Genomic DNA, 21,928 nt, shown 5'->3' on the forward strand with positions numbered 1-21,928 from the left:
GGAATAATGGTTCCAAAAATGTTATATGGTTGTGAGGTGTGGGCTATATATAGAGTTGTGCAGAGAAGGGTGGATGTGATGGAAATGAGATGTTTGAGGACAATATGTGGTGTGAGGTGGTTTGATCGAGTAAGTAATGAAAGGGTAAGAGAGATGTGTGGTAATAAAAAGAGTGTGGTTGAAAAAGCAGAAGAGGGTGTTTTGAAATGCTTTGGTCACAAGGAGAGAATGAGTGAGGAAAGACTGACAAAGAGGACATATGTGTCAGAGGGGGAGGGAACAAGAAGTGGGAGACCAAATTGGAGGTGGAAAGATGGAATGAAAAACATTTTGAGTGATAGGGGTCTGAACATGCAGGAGGGTGAAAGAAGTGCAAGGAATAGAGTGAATTGGAACGATGTGGTATACCAGGGACGACATGCTGTCAATGGATTGAACCAGGGCATGTGAAGCATCTGGGGTAAACCATGGAAAGTTTTGTGGGGCCTGGATGTGGAAAGGGAGCTGTGGTTTCGGTGCATTATACATGACAGCTAGAGACTGAGTGTGAATGAATGTGGTCTTTGTTGTCTTTTCCTAGTGCTACCTCACGCACATGCGATGGGAGGGGGTTGTCATTTCATGTGTGGCGGGGTAGCAACGGGAATGAATAAAGGCAGCAAGTATGAATTATGCACATGTGTATATATGTATATGTCTGTGTGAGTATACATATGCATACGTTGAGATGTATAGGTATGTATATTTGCGTGTGTGGACGTGTATGTACATACATGTGTATGTGGGTGGGTTGGGCCATTCTTTCATCTGTTTCCTTGCGCTACCTCGCTAATGCGGGAGACAGCGACAAAGTGAAATAAAATAAGAATAAATAAATAAATACATATATATGTATACCCATGTACATATTCATACTTGTTCATCATAATCCATGAATGTATATGTGTTTGCATGTCTGTGTGATGTCACCAGAGTCATTTAATTTGTTTATGGATGGGGTGATGAGAGAGGTAAATGCGAGAGTCTAAGATAGAGGGGTGAGTACGTCGGGAATGAAAGGGCCCAGGAAGTAAATCATTTACTGTTTACTGATGATACAACACTGGTGGCAGATTCAAGTGAGAAACCTTACTATCAAAGTCAATCCTAACTTACCTGAGGCTCAGCTGCCTGACAGACTACAGATGCAATGGTATTTGAGTGCCCTGTAAGTGTGTGAATATTTGCTTTGGTCCTCATGTCCCACACACGTGCTGTAGAATCACGTCCACAGGTAACCAGAACATCAATTGTAGGGTGCAATGCCAAACCATAGCAGGCACTTAGGTGACCATGATAATGTCTGATGACCTGCAAAAGGTATATAATATTACTCTTCCTTTTACATGTATCTAAAAGCTACTTATGAAATCTTATTTACTAATGGAGGAGCTGAATGGAAAAAAAAAAATTGGAATAAGTGAACTGCTTTAGATATCTGAGAATGGGCATGGTAGCAAATGGAGCTATGGAAGCATAAGTGAGTGATGGGGTTGGGAAGGGGTCCAAGGTCCTGGGAACACTGAAGAATGGGTGGAAAGAGAGAATGATTAATAAAACTTTTGTAATCAACTCTTCAAGATAGATATATCTCTGCAATTATTACCATATATTGTGAATACATCTGTGCTTGTACATCCATGTTCCTAAAAGTATCAATATGATGCAGTAATATGTACTCTCCATAAGTTCATGATCTTCTTTACTCTAAAAAAGAAAAACTCATCGATTGTGTTTGAATAAGAAATATTTCTGTAAGCAAAATATGAGAAACTAAGTTGAAAAACAGGATATGAATTCAGTTTTACCACTGCATTCGTAATCATACCTTATTATATTCAAGGTCCCAGCATTTAACCTGCTTGTCCTCTCCACATGAAAAGAGGTATGGATGACGAGGAGATACTGCAAGGCCTCGCACTGCTGACACATGACCTGTCAATGAAAGCTTCAATTGACCTGATGCCAAATCCCAGATCTTAATCACTCTATCATTAGATCCTGTGGCAAACCACTCATTTGCTGGTTCAACAGCAACACATCTCACCCAACCAAGGTGACCAGATATAACACGGGCAAGTTTCCATGGTGCATGCCACCTGGGCCTTGGTAATGTAGGGGCACGACGAGGTACTAGTGACTGCTGGCCAGCACTGGCACTAGGAGTTGGAGTAGCAACAACAACAGCCATGCTTTGTGGAGGGGGTGCTGGAGGAGTCGGAACCTGAGGGCTTGATGGTGGTGGTGGAGGAGCCATGGGACCAGCTGGGGGACCATTTGTCACAGCTTCTGGTCTTTCTTGGAATTCTTCAGGTTCTCCATCATAAACTGTCTGTGTAGCTGCTTTCCTCTTGTTCTGTTTAACCAGGTTAAGGACTGGACCATACTGGTCACGGGATTTTACTTGACGCCGAAGTTTTTCTAACAATTCATCAACTGGGGGTAATGCTCCCTGGTCACACAGGAACATGTCATGTGTCCGTTTCAAGGATCGGAAAACCAATGTATGCACTGAATGACGCTGAACATCGTCTGTAGTTGATGGCATTCTGGCTGTGAAAAAGTTAAAAGGAATCCATAAATTAACATAATAATTATGTGAACCTATTTTTCAATAATGAGTTTCATTAATATCAATATCTCAGCTTACAGTTACATGCACATTATACAAAAAGATCACAAACCAAATGCTTCTACCATGTGAGGATACTCATGCACATGCCTGAGGTAAACTACTAAGCTTGAATGCCTCCTCAGAGGCACTGCTTAGTATAGAGCCATTTATTCTCAAAATTCTACAAAGTTTTACCTCAAAATTAGCTCAGTTCAAATTCTGACATTACTGAAGTATGACTAATCAGTAAATAAAGGTTTGAAAATCTTGAATTAAATTCTAGCATCCATACCACTTTTTCATCCAACCTTAGCTACCATACAATACAAAAAAAAACCTGAGTCTACTATTACCACTATGCAACAAATAACAATGAACCACTTTATACATAAACAAGATACTTACGCTGCACAAGTTATATTCCGTAAATATCCACTAAGTTCTCTCTATTTCCATTCTTTGCTCTAATACCTTTCCTATGAATACTCCACACTACTACTCTGAGAAGTATTCTTTCCAGAAGCTGCATTTACAATTTACCAGTTGCAGTAATCATTTCTTCTTCTCTCATTCAATCTTCACGGCTCAACTAAACTCTTCTCTTTACTCCATCCAATGATTATCTACTGGTGCGAAGCTACTCTACCATCTGCTAACCCTAACTGGGATTCTCTAAAATCTACTCTGAAATAACCTGGGGCTCAAATCCACAAATAAAATGATTCACATAGAGGTAAATTCATCTTAGATAAATCCCATCTAACCTGAGGGAAAACTTATGTAGCTAAACACAATCCTCTTACCTTAATCATACACGTTACTGATGCCAGCAGTTACCAAACCTGTAGTTCTCAAAGGAAGCTGTTCTTCTCCTGTAAATTATGAGACAGATCTGAGGAGAGGGGTTCGTCAGTAGTTTAGCAATAAATTCTACCAAAAATCATCACATATGCATTTCTGATGTTCATCTTACTCATGTTGTGTACCCTCTTATGTTCTAAAATGGCATAATCTCCAAATTTTTGTTCCATACGAGTATATGGCAAATCAATATAATGTGCTGATACTTTTCTCATTCTATATGTGACCTGCACACAAAAATATCCAGCAAACATCCAGTAAACAACAGTGGTATTAACATGTTTTGACTAATTGTATAATACTGAAAGTTCATAGTGGTTATTTCACCTCCACCAGCAACAGCGAGTTAAACTTGATTTTGCTAAAGTTTGTTTTTGACATTTACTTATGTTTCTTTTGCACCAACTCTGGGTTATGGTGTGATAGGTTATGTTTGGGGATAAACCCTTAGGGTTAGGTTATATTGGCTGATTTGACTGTTTTAACCTAAAACTTTGCCAAGACTTCAAGACGGCAATAGCTATGCGCTCTCCCGTTATATCATTTCTTTGTAAATTGATTATTTGAGTCATCATGTGTTACCTCTATCAATCTTAATATCTGAAAACCCTTTCTCTTTTGGCAATGTTGATATATCCAGAAATAAAGTGGAAATAAAGTTGAATTCAGGATACTAAATGGCAAGATACTATTTAGGCTACTTAATCCATCAGTGCCAACTAGTAGAAAAAATACCCATTACACTGACAAGTAAAATAAATCTTGGCTGCCTGAGTCAGTCCAGTGAGGTTTAAAATATTTGTCGATTTCTAAGTGTGATTTACTAAATATTTTGCGAATCAACCCCACACTTTCTATGATCTTCATAGCCCTCACCACTAACAACTTATTTCTATCATCAGGTTAAAATAAAAGTAATCGTATCTCATCAGCATACTTCTAAATCCCTTTAGTAAAAGTTATGATTTCCTCTTCATCACTATTGTCTTTGAATATTGAATGAGTTAGTTCTATACTGTAAATGTACTGCATAAAGAATACAATAACGTGTGGAGCATGATTTGGAGCGTTACATTTAACTGAATGATATCAATTATAGCAAGAGTAGGAAAAGTTCTATTCGTCGGAAAAAATGTGGGGTTAACTCGATGCAAAAGTAGAAAACACATAAAATTTTAAAAGAATCTAAATAAACCTTAACAAGTAACAGAAAAGTATAACAGAAACATACTAGTAATATATTGGTCTGGTGCTGGGATGTCATGACCTCGTGGTCTGTAAGATGATATAAGGTGGTATTTATGTAATGCTCAACCATGGGTGTGATGGTAAATCTTAACTACTATATTAAATATCAAGATAAATCTCAAATGCTACAGAGATTAGGTTGGATTCTATAAGTTCGGTTAATTCTTTACAGTTTTTTACCTTTTTCTTAATATTAACTCAACCATTCACAGAAACACTGTGATCCATAACTATTATCTGTATATTCTACACACTACAACCACACTGTAGCACAAATCAATATCCAAAGTTTACAATAATGCGTAGCTAAACTAGACTTGTACCATAACCTCAAGTGAGCAATAACCGTTCATAGTTATGCAGTTTCTCCATTTTTCTAAGTTATTTCTGTGGTGCCCTTCAGCTATATACATTTCCTTATTTCTTTCATTGTTATCAGTAAACTTCTCTATATCTTAGACAACACTTTTTATCTAAAGGGTATTTATATGCTAACCCAACACAAAATCAAACCACAAGCTCTCAGATACGTGAACACTCAGCTGAAGAGTTCACCCAGAGTCCATCCTTTTCAGTATACCATGCTACGACCACTCCAAATTCACTACATACAACAAAATAATATGGTTACCTAGTTGCTAAGTTGACAACAGTATTTCTGTTCTTCTCCCAAACGAAGATAAGATGGAAAATCTGTACCTGGTTCAAGTATTTATAGCAAATTCGAGGTAACTGTTAAGAACCGACAGAAAAATCTTAAGTTGTTTACGTTCTTCGCGTGGTCGCTTACACCTTCAAAATTACTTTGAGCAAAACATAATTTCCGTAATTTCTTTTATATACCATAATCATGTGTTCAATAAAGAGATACAATGATTTTTCATATAATAAGGATTTCTTTGTGAGAAAACTGATAAGCCAATTCTTAAAACATACCATTAGTAAGACTGAACAAAAACTATACCCGCTGTAGAGCCGAAATGGATTTAGAAATAAAGTTAATGAAAACGGATTCACACTTTGCAGCTTGGCCTCTGCATCCCTCTAAGGATCACACATAACAACTGACAATAACACGTATGTCTAAACATAGTTACTTTTGACATCAGAGAACAGGCCTATCTCAGTCTCCATAAAAGTTATCACGAAATCCTACTTCAATGAAGTTATACACATTTTTTGTTCCCTAAGCAAAATACCATGTATTTCCTGTCCATCAGCATTAAACTTACTACATATATCATACATGAAAACTCATCAGATTCTGAGCTAAGCTAATCTTGATTGTGTTAGCTAAGCAGAGACCAAGTCTGTTAGACTTTTGCGTTAGTTTAGGGATGAATGAATGAATCTGAGATCATTTTCCCAGCAGAAAGATAAAAATGTACAAAACTAATATAACTGCTACTAATATAACCACTCATAGTAATTACCAATGTTATCACTACGCATATCTCGGTGATTACGTACTTGTCCATAAGGTACAGAGTCTGAAAATCAAAACTTACTATTAGAACAGAACTTACAATCTCTGTTCCACTTACTACTTGTGTCAAAGTTATTCCTTGATGAAACAAGTGTATGGCCATGCTTGTCACGTTGTCTAAGAACACCCATTACCAAGGAGGCTGGCATAAACGAGTACGACGAGGATGGGATTCGAACCCACGCAGGGAGACCCTATTGGATTAGCAGTCCAACGCCTTAACCACTCGGCCACCTCGTCTTCTTCATTTACAAGATCACCGCTGTGTAACTGGCAATTCTGTACACATATCTACATACATATGTGTACTTAATGTTACTGTCATGGATGTGGAGGAGGGGGGAGATGGCCCTCCGTCACTAACGCGGGGGGTGAGAACTGATGGCAACCATGACGAAGTGAGGACTCATTGGGAAGCATGAAGGAAAGATGACTTAGTGGGGACCATGGGGTGTGGGGACTCAGTGGGTACCATGAGAGGGGACTGAGGACCATGGGGTGTGGGGACTCAGTGGGTACCATGAGAGGGGACTGAGGACCATGGAGAAATGGAAAATCTTGAGGGAGAACGAAAGTGGGGACTCACAATGAAGAAATTTTCGACCGCAGCATTTCATGCAACATGCAAATTATGTAAAATGTTTTATTATGCTCCATCTGGCCGACAGATGGTGAATAACTCTGAGGCATACTATCATAAAATGCGAGTATTCAACATACATATAGCCAGAACATACCTATAGCGAGAACATACCTATAGTCATATAGCAAAACATATCTATGGGAACATTCCTATACTCAGAACATACCTATGAGATCATACCTATAGCCAAACCCACTGAAAGGATTAGAATACCGAAGCAAAATCCCCAGTGCCCGGGTCTGACGACCCTGGAGGAGGGAAGATGAAGATTAAAGATATCATTGACGTAAATGATCAAACAACTTCTAGTACATATAAATGACTTTATCTAATTTCGAAAAATATCTTCAATCGGCAGCTTTTTTTTTTTTTTTTTTTTACCCCCAGTGGGATCCTAGCCCCCTCTCCCGGGGAGCATGAGGAGCCAGATTCCAATCTCTTCTGTATCAGTCGTCGGCGGCTCTGCCTCTAGACTGGCTAAGGGCAGTATACCTATTGCCAGGGTGATGGAGCACGTATGTAAACAACATTAGCATGACTGGCCACCATGACCAAAACCACCCAACCAGAGACCCTCAGAGCCAGGGATACTTACTTAAATGGGAGTTAACGAAGCTGTCATTAATTTCAAGACTTGCACTAAATGGAATGCCTTATTGAGGTAGGTCAGAAAGACATACAAAGATGGCGCCTTCCGCGCCTCCCCTTGCTTATGAAAGGAGTTGAACTGCACCACGTGAGGCCGACACATCAGATGAGATTAGATGATTTTTTCCCCTCAAAAGTAATTTTTTTTACAGAATATTAACATTCATAAAATACATACATCTATACTGCGTGACTAACGTCAAGACAGAATTCTCCATATAAAAAAATATACATACACATATGCAATATATATATATATATATATATATATATATATATATATATATATATATATATATATATATATATATATATATAATATATATATATATATATATATATATATATATATATATATATATATATATATATATATATATATATATATATATCAACCTTACTATGTGGACTGGGAGGAGTAAGACGCCATCACCTGAAGACAGTGGTATGTACACCAAGTGTGGAACCGACCATTAGACAAGAACTTTCTGACCAAACTGAATAGCAAACTCGACCAAGATCTTATCGTCGCTAAGTTTCTACCACCCGCCACCAGGCCCCTATTCTTCAGCGCTTCCCTCTGTGAACTGAAGAAGAACAGTGTCACTTGCCCCACAGCAACAACCTTCGTCAGCAGTAAGTCAGTCACCATCTTGGGTCTTGAAGCAATTTAACTTCAGCATGCCACTGGGTCACTGTGGAGCAACAGTGCATAGTATATCACTTAATGTTCCTGATCTTGGCCGCTACATCAGATTTATAAAATGCTTTCACTCATGCGACCAGAGACGCTACCGCGAGATAGGTCTGTCAATACTTTCCTTCACTCCGACATTTCCTTCATGTGTGTTGTATATTGCGTATGATCGACTCTTCTGTTCGGTAAGGATATCGAGTCAGGTGAGGGATCCAGCAAGGTGATCCTCTCTCACCACTAGTGTGTCCTGCCTGGCCTCCACAACCATCACAGACGCAGCCTGTGTAGTGAGGTGAACATCTGGTTCCTGGATGATGGCACCTTGCAGGCTCTGGGCAGTCCAGCCATGTCTGCTGACCTCGCTCTTGGGAGTGGGTGGACGTGGGTAATCGCAGGATCTCTTCTCCCTTAACCCTTAGACCCAGACACCACTGGCAGCTCGTCCACAATATTGTAAGGGGCTTCTTCTAACCCGGAAAACAACATCTGTTAGGTGCATCCTTGGCTTCCAAGACCAACGTTTCATCTTAGACAAAACATTGGAAAACTTGAAAAGATCAGATGACAGAATCCGCAACACAGATGCCCAAGACGACATTTTCTCTGCTTGGTAGAGCTTAACTTTACTGAGATCGATCTACTTTCTCATGGCTTCACTATCTATCAACAGTGACAAACTCAGAGAATATAATGAAACATAAATCTACATTTTAGAACTTGAACCTTGGTTTAACATGACTCCCGGTGAAAACATGTAATCCTTCAATGTTAGAGTAAGTGGATTCAAAATGCTTACCACATCACCATTCCTGCCTCCTTGTCTGCCACTGCAGCCTCAGGCGAGCTGGTGTATGAAATGTCGCCAAGTGGCCTGGGGAGCACTACACGCGAATATGATCCTGACTTCATCTCTGAAGACTGGGATAACTTTGTGCATGATTTATCTCAACCAACTTCTCCGTTGACCCTTTTTAAAAGCAAGGCAGCTCGGGTAAACCTATAGTGGAATGGACAATCTCAATAATGGCGAAGTAGATGACCGTTCGTACGAGTTTGGTCCACCTATAACGGGCCAGTACTTGACGAAGAAGTTCCTATCTATTCCCTGAAACGTTTCCCTTGACACTCGTCCTGACCCTCATGCTCTTCGCGTTGGCATAGTCTGTTCCCCTTCCACTCCCCTCACTCCCCATTCTTTCTGAATACAAGTGTATGTGTGGCAGACAAGTGTCTGGCCGGCACGGACGACGTGAATCGAGTTTCAAGAATTTTGCTGGGAGTTACGCTAGACACAGTGAGATCAATGGCATCATTTCAAGTGGTCTTTCTTCTGCCAGTAGCCATGTAGCACCCTAAAGGTGAGTAACATTGTATGCCAAGAAGAGGTACAGGCAACTGGTGTCGGCCTTCACTTGTGTTTCCAAAGTATCTGATACATATTTGCAGAGGATGGCGCTAAAGATATTTGGAAGTTGTAAAAGCGAGAAATATGGGGTACTGGAACCACTCGAAAGAACCTTTTCAATGATTTCTAGTTTCCCATCCTAAGGTTATAAACTTTAGAGGTGGTGCCCCTTGTAACCAAAAATTCACAATGAGTTCTTGGGGTAGAGTCACAGGCATCATTCCCCTTAAAGTATCGTACCAAAGAGGTTCAAATACTGTACAGAAAAGTTCAACTGTGGAGAGTGAATTGCTATACTAGTGATGTTCCGATATCATTATGATCTTGATGAAGTTAGAATAATCGTATCATAGGTTAGCTATGACCTTGATAAGGTTAGAACAATACGTATCATGAGTTAGTTATCGAACCGAAAGGGCAAAGTCTGTGTACTCGACGTCATACACTATCTTAAAAAGTAGATAAAGTTATCGTATAAAATTGATGATTCATATTACTCTTGGGTTTTACGTCGGAATCTTGAGTAGATAAGTTAGTGGAATGAAAGGACTATGTTTTTTCTTCCCCCACAGAAGGCAGCAGGTTACTCATAGGATTACAAAGCATATTTAAGAGTAAAATGAACGAACTTATGTAAGCAGTCATCGAATTCCTGTCATTTATAAGACTGATATTGAGTTGCCATTTCGTAAGTTCACATTACTTGACAAGTTATTTATATAAAGATATACCACCTACTCCCCAATCAAACCGCATCATTATTTTTGCTCTTAAATGGAGCAATTCTCTTTTCAACACTTTCTCATAGAACGTCCAGGATAGTACACCCTCAACAGAACACACAGCACTTCACCTGGCACCTGTTTGTGCCGGAGGGAGTGGTGGGTGGGGATGTGCCTTCTGCGTAGAAATGCTACTTTCATGACTAACAAGACTGTGAACCATAACATCAATACTCCTCTCCAGCATATGAAGTCTTCATGCACCATAAGGTCTCCTGTTATCTGTCCTTTCCATATATGTGATTCACCACACTTTACAAGGAATGATCCATTGGGTCAGGCTAACAAACACTGAGGTAAACGATGATATGAGAAGTGTAGAGTCACACAAACTCTCCCACAAGCGGCTCGAACCAAGACGACCCTGTGATCTCGCTGGCGAAAGACAAGATGCGCAACAAACCCACAATGTCCTCTGGAAATCACAGGAGACGTGTTCAACTTCCTTGAGATGCAGTTTATTCCAGGATATTTTGCAACAGTTTGTAAATGATGTAAAAAAAAAAAAGTAAAGACCGGATATTTACTCAGCAAGATAAAGGGCTAACAACCTTGGGGTCATGTTTCCCTGGCTTTGTTGTTGTTAGAAGTCGTTAGTGACCTAAGCATCTTAGCTTGTTCAGTTTTTGTTCTTCCTAAAGTGCTGTATTGTTCTTTCTGATTTGTGTTGTTCTTCCTGGCTTGTTGTGTTGTTCTTCCTGGCTTGTTGTGTTCTTCCTGACCTGTGATGTTCTTCATGGCTTGCTGAGCAGTTGTTCCTGGCTGGCTATGTTGTTCACTCTAACTTGCTGTGTGTTCTTCCAGGCATTTGCTTTCGCACTTGCGTGGGGGCAACACTGTCTGCTATCATCGTCACCCTGGCACCCACACTGTTGCTAACCTCGCTCGCTCGCTCGTTCAACCTGATCATTTGACGGATACAGTTTTGTTGTTGTTGTCTCAAGAGTTAATTTGTTCCACGTGTGGTAAACTCCTGCAGGCAGGTTACGAGTCCGCTACACATACCAACGATCAAAATGTCGTGGGGATAAGACCTAAAGAAAACACCTTGACGCGTGTGAAGTTTCGTTTCAACGGAATCGAAAGAATTCGCGGGATAACTCATCGTCAAGACGGAACAGTCATACATGTATGTACGTGACATCTAACATTAACAATTGTCTGTCGTATCTATTTTATTAACATATACACAAACATCACAAGGTCCTCGTGCACGACAATATATGGTCCTGAGGTATACTGGCGTGACCTTGTATATGATTCCCAAGGGTCGGGTCAAAGGCTAAGGCCATATCAGACCCAGAGTTTGCATCGTCGTCCTTAAGGGTCATACCGTCGAACTCATGAAGGTCGTAGTCATCTGCTCAAGGTGTCGTATCGTCGTACGTCCAGGTCGTACCCTCGTCGTAAAGGGTTGAAATCCCAAAATGCGTCGTCAAACTTTCAGAACACCTCGCTAGCTGGTCAAGACTGCAGCTCTCCCTTGACATGCCATGCACCATGACCACCGTGCCAGGTCTGGTCCAGCAGAAGCCACGGCAAATGATACGTGGAACTTTGAGTGTTGATGTCCCATCCCACAACGAACCCTACAGGTTGGCATATATAGTACGGGTTTATATTTCTCAGAGGAGAAAACTTAAGTATATATTCTGTGTGTGTGTGTGTGTGTGTGTGTGTGTGTGTGTGTGTGTGTGTGTGTGTGTACCACATCCTCCCTCGCCAGGGGCGTGTGGCCAGCAGCAGCCAGGCTGTAAACTTCTGGATAAGGATGGAGGGGCGTGGGACCCGGGCGTCCGGGCGTGACTTGCAGAAGCGTCCCCGGCCGGCCAGCAGGATCCGCTATGACGTCATAAGGTGATATTGTATATGAAGATTAGGCGGTGAACGGCATGATGACGTCACGGCTTGCCCCAGAGACGGGTACGCTGCGAGATGTGATTCGAGCCGCACCCAGTGTACGTGTGACGCTGGTCACATAGTGTTTGCGATGACGGCCCACCTTGCGTCACTGCTGCTTGTTACGTCAAGGGGAAAAAAAAAGAAACCTAAATAAGAAACGTACGACAGCGTACGCCATGCAGTGCGTTGAAGGTAGTTATGTAACGTAAAAAAAAGTTTGAAAAATCAGGTACGACAGCATACGTCAGGCAACGAGTTGAGGCATCACCTCTGACTATAACAAGATGTCAAAAAGAGAGAAGTATGAGAGCAGAGGTTGAGCAGCCTCCTGCCACCGGTAGCCATCTTGACTCCGGACCCTGGACGTCCTAGAGGAGATCCTCCACACATCCTTCTGCTGGTGAACATCCCGGAGCAGCAGGAGCGACCCCCCCCCCCTCCCTCCCCCACGGTCAATCCTCCCAGGCACAACCCTGACGACGGGGCCACCGTCCAGGGTTCGATCCCAGGTGCTCTGGTACCTCCCCTGATGCTGGTACTTCCGGATGACAGACGCCGTCAACCTCACGGAGATGATGATGATGATGATGATGATGACCTCATTGCACTCCTCTCTCACCAGGGATACTCCACGAAGTCTCACAGGAACCTGGACCTAAGACTGTGTCTTCAAAATAAGACTTTCTGTCAATGAAAGTGTGTGGTATGAACAAGATCTCTGCATTCCACACTGGCTCTCTCTCTCTCTCTCTCTCTCTCTCTCTCTCTCTCTCTCTCTCTCTCTCTCTCTCTCTCTCTCTCGTGCCACACTCTGTCTTTCCTGACCCCTGACCTTGAGGTGTGGGCTACAGCACTGCTGCCTGAGCCTCCTGAAGTCTTCCAGATTTTACCCCAAACAGGAAGACACTCGGTCGACTTACAACCTAGTGAGTCTCCAGATGCTTAGAATGTTGGCCGTAGTCCAAAGAGATGTCAGTCAGTGCACAGACCTTCACAGACTTCGTCAGTACCTCAACAGCCAGTGTCCAGACTTCCAACGACTCAGTCAAAGCTCATACCTTTACACACTTCCTGGAGATCATCAGATCATCACACGCGTCCGGTAAATGAAAATAATATCATCTGAAGACACACCCTGAATTACGTTCTGTCCCTCAAGACAGTGAATCACTCGTGCATTATTCTTCTGCTGGAGGAGGGAGACGACCTAGTGAGTGGTCTTGCTGTTAGCGTGTTCAACAAGCAAGCAAAAGATACCATTTTCTACTGCTGATCAGAGCGCATCTGAGAAAAACATCCTTGACCCAATTGCTATTATTCTCCTGCAGAGTGAGGGAACCAGTCTACCCCAGGGAAGATGGTTTGCTCCCTGGAGGCCATGGTTTATGGCAGCGCGGTTGGGGGAGCTGTCTAGTCACCTTGGGCACAACCCGACACCAGAATAAAAGATCTGATTGTTGTTGGGTCAGCGACCCTTGGTCGGTAGGAGTATGTAAGAAGCAAGGGTCACTCCAGGGGTTACGAGAGATATATATCTCCATAAAAACAAGTCACTCCACAGAACACGAGACAGGTATACCACTATAAATGAAGAATCACTCCACAATCACTGCACAGGACACAAGACAGGTATACCTACATAAAACCTGAAGGTCTCTTTAACGTCTCAGTCTTGGTATCAAATAATACCAAGAATCCTCACAGGATCTTCTAGGATGTCTCAACTAACACAGGGTTGATCATCTGGCCAAAGTCTCTATACACAAGAGACCCAAGTGTCAGAACCCAGGGTGACGTGCCAGAAGAACATGAGTTGAATCCCACCTGGTGCTGCCCTGAATGTCTTCAGGACCTAATGACAAGGATAGGTGACCTCGAGCCAGTGTCATGCTAGGTATGCTAACACGCGAAGGTAACGCATGATAAAAGTGTAATCATGAGAAGTGTCTGGATGGTAATATGGGCACATAACGAATCCTTTATGAAAACATATAAATGATGTTTAGAATCCGTGGAGGCTGACCCTTGCCTTAAGGTCAGGTCAAAGCGTGATGATAAGTATTCTGTATATAATATAATAGGTTTGGTGACAGTCGTGACCAAAAACCACTTGAGTAAAAATGACATATCTAAAATAAGAAAGATATCAGATACGAGATCTTTTTTTTTCAGGAAACAATATAAAAACAATTGGACATAAAAGATAAACAGTTCCAACAGTTCTCCAGAAGGAGCCTTTACTGCTGATGTACAATAGGTTTTTGTTTGAGGGGTTCGACCTTGTGACTTCCCTTAAGTGAAAGTTTTCCTGATGTGTCGAGCGATTTCAGGGGTTACATCCAGGGGGCGAGGTAGGTGGGGGAGGGGCTTCCGCAGGATATTAGCATACTAATGAACAAAAATAAACTTCTTGTTATCATTTCATGAGTGGGTTACCGGTACTCTGACGGAGGGAGGCCATGCTCCTATATGGTAAAACAACGGGTCAAAGGTGAAAAGAATTAAATGTATGTTAACATGAAGACTAAGACTTAACATTAACATAAATCACAACAACAATGAGACAAGACCCAGTTTCGAGGGTGCGTCAGGCACTGTCATTCCTATGAAATAAGAAAATCCACACAATACACGTCGTACATACTGTGAGAAAAAAGGTATTCACGAGGCGAGATACAAACATTATTCCTATGATGAGAAGAAGATTGGTGACCGTCTGACATGATTATCCTGGGGAAAGCTGAAGATATATAGTCTTAACTGTGAGGTGCTTCCTCAGGTGTGAGAGGCTTGGGCTTCGTGCTTAATTTCATGTTTTGACCTATGGCTGTTCCACGTCGTCACCTCTCGAAGAACTTGTTGACCTCATCAAACTAGTTTAGAGTCTTAAAGGCTGTGACTGATTCATCCCTCGCTCATCTCTCTTCCAAGGCGGAGGGTGAATATGTAAGTGTCAATAAGCTGTGACTCACCACCAAGTTGTGGAGACATTTTAGCAAGTATCTGCAGGCGCGTATCCACGCCAGCACCAGGTCCCTCCTCCCGTCGTGCGTGTCTATGAATGAGGTGCCTTTACATGTGACACGCTCCGCGGGCCACCACTGCTCGCTCCTTAACTGGCCATCTGTATGCATCTATGCACTATCCTTACGTCACAATGACGTCACGCGAACTAGCTGCAGGACGATAACATTCATCACCGGAAGATGAGGACACACAGCACAGGAGGAATGACCACGCCTCAAACTTCTCAAACATAACTTTATTTCACACTAAACTTCAGGTAAAGTAGTTTCCTCTCTACATACACTGCTACAGGGAGACTTTATCATCATAATCAACCAGGTTCATAATGCAACGCCTCATGGAACACAAAATGAAAATAACAATAATAACAACAACAACAACAACAATAATAATAATAATAATAATAATAATAATAATAATAATAATAATAATAATAATAATAGATTCTGTGTCTCCCTGCATCTTTGTCTGTTGAAAACTTACACCGTCAAAAAATGCCATGAACCCTAAGCTGGAGCAGTGTGGTGTAATGATGGTGGTATAAGCAGCATAGTAGCATCAACAGCATAAGAGCAGCATAGCATCAACAGCATATCAGCAGCATAGCATCAACAGTAATACAGCAGTAATGTAGTAACGATCTGGGGGTAGTGGACATACCCTTTGGCCTCACCCATAAGGTTTAGGTATGAATGGTATGATGTAGTGAAGATGAGGCTGTAGTGAAGATGGCCTCTGGATTCACAAATGATCCAAGCTTGGGTCAAAGTTGGCCACGGGCTGTCCCTATCATAATAATAATAATAATAATAATAATAATAATAATAATAATAATTAATAATAATAATTAATAATAATAATAATAATTATAATAATAATAATAATAATAATAATAATAATAATAATAATAATAATAATAATAATAATAATAATAATAATGATAATAATAATAATAATCAATAATAATAATAATAATAATAAAAATAATGTACTTGATAATGATATCGTCAAATTAATAATAGAAATAAGATACCGCTACAAAAAGCAGTGTAACAACACGACACTTGAAACTGTAAGGTGACACTTGAAGACTTCCATGAAGTCTCAAAATAGATTAAAGAAAGCACGTACCACGCCGACATAGCGTGAGAAACAGAGCACGTGGCACCTCGAGGCACGCACGTGCAGCGGGCTGGGGAGACGTGGCAAGGCCAGGGTGTAACCCTCCGTCTGTCATGATGACGCAGCGAGGTGCTTGTCATGAGGTGACATAGTTGGGGGGTGATAGTGGTGGTGGTACGCAGATAGTGGGGACTGAATCACCATGCCGGCACACAGAGCCACAATGGGATGCAGACCCCAACACAGGATATGACAGGTACGACCAAAGGGAGACTACAAAACCATACAGATCGGTAGAGGGAGACTAGAAAACAACACATACTGCAGAAGGAGAATAGAAAACGTCTAGAGATCCTCGCTAGTTTTTTATATTGTATCATTCTGACTAATTGCCTCACTTTAGATCTACACAGAGTCTTTCAGTTAGGTTCAGTGAAACTGGAGTCAATTTCAGTAATTCTAAAAATACAATTCATTCATAAGTTTCTCAAAGTTCTTCCTGAATTAACTGTTTTGCGTGAAAGTTCTAACTTCAACCTTTCGAATCTGCCAGTATCATTAACACGAATTTAACTTTATCTTTTTTAGAAAATACGTATCAGTGAAGCACTTAAGTTTGTTTTATAAGAAACTGGCTTTTGTCAGAACCTCTCATGTACGGGAACTTGTTTTCTGAACCAATCAGCTAATAACATAATTCTCTTCATTAACCTGTTCAACTAACGAGGGAAGGAGTGGGGGAGGAGAAGAGGGGGGAGGGGGGCGCTGTAACTTTCCATAAGGAGGACCTGGAGGAGGTGGAATGCTGTAAGTAACTGGAATTAACCATGGGAATGGATGGAATCACAGAGGTTGATGTGAGTCACAAGGCAAAGGAGGAGGAGGCTAAGTGATCAAGGAAAGTATGGAAGTAAAGATCTGTGGCTCTGACAGCAAAAATACCCGAGTATGTCTGAAGATACACAAGGCTCGACAACTACGTTTGGAGGCGAGTGCTGAACCTTGAACACGAAAGAATGAAAGACGAGAGACGTGGTGGAAATGAATGTCTGCGGCCGATATAGCAGGGCTGACCAGGAGGAGGTGCTGATATGGCCCTGCCATACTGGGTGGAGAAGCGAAAACACTCTTGACTAATACTATCTGTGTGTATGATGTGGAGGGAGCAAGGGTGAGGAGAGGACCAAGAGGGAGGAGTAATTAGCTTATGGGTCTTGGATCTGATGTTGGACACAGGTCTCGCTACACTGTACATGACAGTTAAAGCCTGGGTGTTTGCAGATGAGGCCATTGTTCGTGTGTTCCTGACGCTACCTCGCTAAAGGGGGAAAGGCAAGTAGGTAGAAGAGAAAATAGTTTTCATCCAAGCAGCATGAGGGCTGTGTTCTCATTCCCTCCTGAAGGTACAAAACTGACTTGCATTAACTTGATTCCAATAATCTGTATTTTTCTTTACAGTTTATTCACATTTTGTCGTGATATGACCTCCAATCGTTCGCGACTTCATGTGTACCATCCCGTTAAACCACAGTTAATCATGAGGTGCATTAGCAGATAATGATAAAAGATAAAACGATAAGGAAAGTTTTAGAATCACATGGATGACCGCGCATGCGCAGAACCGCTTAACTACCGCCAGCAAGAATGATGTAACCCACTTAAGGAAGGGACCGCATGCACAAAGAGTATCCCAACAGCTTCGTGAAAAGATAAATAAATAATTATATGAGGAAAATAATATGAAGAGCCATTTTATACGGCTATTGAAAAGGCGGTTGTTGGGCGATAACTGACGTTAAGTGATAATGACAAATAAAAGAAACTTGAGATCTGGTTACGTCATGTGTGAGAGGCAGAGTGACGGTCGTCATGACTTTGTTGCTAGGCTCCGTACCCACCTTAGGCTCCGTGCCCACCTTAGGCTCCGTGCCCACCTTAGGCTCCGTGCCCACCTTAGGCTCCGTACCCACCTTAGGCTCCGTGCCCACCACACCAACATAGAAAGCCCTGATATATATTCCGTCCTTACCACAGGAAAATGAAACACGACAAGTTCCCAAGTGCACTTTCGTGTAGTGATCACATCATCCGGGGGAAATACAGGAAAGAAATATAAGTCAGTAGATATACAACGAGGAAACGTAGCTACGACGCCATTTGGTAAACAAGTGACTACCAAATTGCATTCTAGCTACGTCTCTTCGTTGTATATCCACTGATTGTTATATCATTTTCCTGTATCTCTCCTGATGATGTGATTATTACACGAAAGTGCACTTGGGAACTTATCGTGTTTCATTTTCCTGTGGTATATATATATATATATATATATATATATATATATATATATATATATATATATATATATATGGCATTTCATAGGTTCCTGTCTTGGTTGTTGTCATGCTACAAAAAAGAGAACATTTTTTTAATGTGTTTACATGCGAGAAGCGTAACACCTGCATCGATAGTCACCAGGTTTATTTACAAAGAAAAGTTTACATTCGATAACTCCTGAGTCAGAAATACGTGATGAAATGAAGGGCATTATTTACTTATTGACAAATCAGTCATAGAAAACGGTGTCAGTACTATCCACTTACCATAGCAGCCGTGGAGGGAACAAATGGAATGAAAAAAATGCATTTGCAATAAATAAGGAGGAAAAAAAAGAACTTCAAAAGAATCAGAGATGATGGTAAATACATAAAGGAATCACATCTCAAAATAAAACGATTGGAGAGAAAGCGATCAACAGCAGGAAACAGAATCGAAACGGATTCAGTTTACTTGTGACAGACAGCTAAAATCTCGTCTCCCTACTTGTTGTGGACGCTCTCACGTGAACAGCGCGAGTGGCGCCACCTAGTGGCCAGAAATAATAGTAGTAGTAGTAGTAGTAGTAGTAATAATAATGATAATAATAATAATAATAATAACGACTTGTATTAACAACCTTTCTATCACAGCGATACAGAAGTGTAATTAAGTTGCAGAAGTCTTAAAGCCTAAGGCGCACCTGGCAATTGACAGCTTGTCATAAGGTCACCCCTGACTCCTCTCTCTTTCCTGGTGTACAAATCTAAGGCTTCTGACCTTTGCCTATGACTCAGATCTCTTAACTCTGGCACCATCTTTGTTTCCCTTCTCTAGACCTTCTCTATTAGATCTTTGTGCTTCTGTACGCGCGATGTGGGCAGCTTGTTCAGTATTTCCTTATCCCTTTACATAATTACAGTTCTAATATTTGCCAGGGAGCAGAGTGTCTCCTTGATCCTTCCCTTAATATGGGACCCTGGGGACAGGTTAGGGACGATGTCGACTCCCAAAGTACTTCTCACTCATAGATTCTTGCAATTTATTTACTGCTGGATAAATAAATATTCATTTTGAGGCTTTCTTTCGTTGTGCCACATCCTCACTACTTTACATTTACTTAAGGTGTTTTTCGTCAATCATGTATCATCAACATTAGAGTTTGTCACGGTCCCCTTGTAAGTTGATACAATCCTCCTCGCATTTCATGTCTTGGGCATCATCTGCAAACGTATTCAGGTATGAATCCAGCTCTTGTGAGGAGTCATTCACACAGAGACCATTGTGTGTACGTATGTGTATGCTGGTGTGTCTCCCTACGTCTGTGCATAACGTATGTGTACTGGACACCTGCACATGAGTGTGAGAGCTCAGCATGTGCCTGTCTGTACGTGGACGCGTATCTCAAAACCATTAGGGACGCGCATGAGTCAGGATCCGCCCGTGATGACACGGACAATCCCTGGGGGGTGCGAGTGTTTGAGGGATGGTAACGCCCCCCAACGTCGCATCTCAAGAAGGAAGTGACCTTTCAAGATCAAGTTCAAGCGGAGCTTATTTGCCCCGTGGTGAAAAAACAAATGAGTGAGGACTCACGTTACGAGAGCTGGCTCACAGCTCGGGTGACCCACCTCACCTGATTGATTCATGAGTTTCCCGGGGAGAGGGTGGAGGGCCAGGAGGAGGAGGAGGAGGACGAGGGAAGGGGGGAAGAGTGGTGGAGCGTCTGTGGAAGGGAGGAGTGGTGGAGAGTCTACCCTCACTATGCCCACACCACACACTACACCCACAAAACCACACCAACCACACCATCTCACGCAGTTCACACTACCACGCCCATCCAGTCATGTGCAGGGGAAAGCACTGCCCCACAGTAGGTGTGGAACAGAAGACTCCTCAAAGGGAAAGTTCCAGGAAGGGGGTTAGATCCTGGCTGGTCCGAGGGAAAGATAACAGTAAATCCTGCGTTTGTTATTCCCCCGCTCCACCTGTGTTCACTGGGAAACGTACACTTTTTGACCGACTGGGGATCTCACACTATCTGACCGGCTCGGAGAGCTATACTGTACACCATCTGGAAAATAAATCATATGACCAAAGGAAGAAAATACTCTGAAGGTTCTCATATCATAAGCCCGCAGTGAACACTCTCCTCTCGCTTTCTGTCCTGCTGAGAGCAGTCATACTATCATGACACTACTCAGAGCGTGTCATGTGACCAGCACTCCATTACAGGTGTTAGACAGAATGACCCACGTAGTAACGTGGGGAGTAACGGTGGGTAACGGACGCTGTTGGTGTAGTTTGTGGAGTGACGGTACGTCAGGGACAACGTTTGTCTAGTGTGTGGAGCAACGCTACGTGGCGGGAGGTGAGTCTGATAAGATAAACTGTTTGACTTATGGAAGTGTAGGGCGGCCTAGCCGGTATCTACATGAAGCCTCTGTTAGGGCCACCAGTACAGGTGTGAAGCCCTTGTTAGGGCCACCAGTACAGGTGTGAAGCCCTTGTTGGGGCGATCAAGACACGTGTGAAAATCTGCATTTCCCCACTTTTCACGGACCGTTTCATTTACATTCACATTTATCTAACGTGTATAATAAAGTACGTCTTTCTCTCTAATTAGATGTAGAGAAAAAAGAATGAAAATAACCTCTACTCGAAATTCTGTAAAAATTGTATAATTTTGGGGCGGGGTTTGTATACATTTTGAAAAGGAAGGAAATTGCATGGGCGTTTTCCTGAGGTAATCTAAATATAGATAATCAGGGTTGTTAAAGGTCTGGAGCACCAATTCCGTTCACTAAACAAAGGCTAGACTACCACGTCTGTGCACCAGACGAGGTTGTTTTCTGTTCAGACAGCGACTGAGGACCAACCGTACGTGCGGGCTCACATGTGCGCACGGCTGGGTTGGGAAGGAGGCCAGCGTCCGTTGGTGTTGTGGGGCACGTACAGAACAGGTCGAGACGGCCTCCTGCTACGGGCGTCATAACCCACGACCACGACCCCTGCTTGATGAGCACGACCACCCCTCTTGGTGAGGATGTGTTCCAGGTCTAAATGTCTAGAGTCAAAAGAGGCATTGGCTTTGTACACCAGTTTCTTCCCTTTTTGTCCTAGTGTAGAGATGGGTAA

The 21,928-nt window shown here is 42.1% G+C and overlaps 1 protein-coding gene and 1 non-coding gene across 9 annotated transcripts in view; both read right to left on the reverse strand.

Annotated features, from left to right (window-relative positions):
• The window catches only part of Tango4 (transport and golgi organization 4), a 320,102-nt gene that overhangs the window by 9,352 nt on the left and 288,822 nt on the right, over positions 1 to 21,928 (reverse strand). For 3 of the 8 annotated variants that reach the window (XM_071688582.1, XM_071688584.1, XM_071688583.1), the window contains 3 exons: positions 3,457 to 3,525; positions 1,868 to 2,592; positions 1,156 to 1,350 (listed from right to left, as the gene is read on the reverse strand). In XM_071688582.1, the coding sequence (XP_071544683.1) occupies positions 1,156 to 1,350; positions 1,868 to 2,587 (915 nt within the window). In that variant the 5' untranslated portion in view covers positions 2,588 to 2,592; positions 3,457 to 3,525. Of the gene's footprint in view, positions 1 to 1,155; positions 1,351 to 1,867; positions 2,593 to 3,456; positions 3,526 to 5,393; positions 5,552 to 15,297; positions 15,384 to 21,928 lie in introns of those variants that run through there. The other 5 variants (XM_071688586.1, XM_071688588.1, XM_071688581.1 and 2 more) reach the window with 4 other exon arrangements.
• Positions 6,407 to 6,488, reverse strand: TRNAS-GCU (transfer RNA serine (anticodon GCU)). Its single transcript has one exon. It is a non-coding gene; the product is annotated as a tRNA-Ser (tRNA).

This window comes from Panulirus ornatus, chromosome 46 (assembly GCF_036320965.1).
Source record: "Panulirus ornatus isolate Po-2019 chromosome 46, ASM3632096v1, whole genome shotgun sequence".
NCBI classification, from domain to species: Eukaryota; Metazoa; Arthropoda; class Malacostraca; order Decapoda; family Palinuridae; genus Panulirus; species Panulirus ornatus.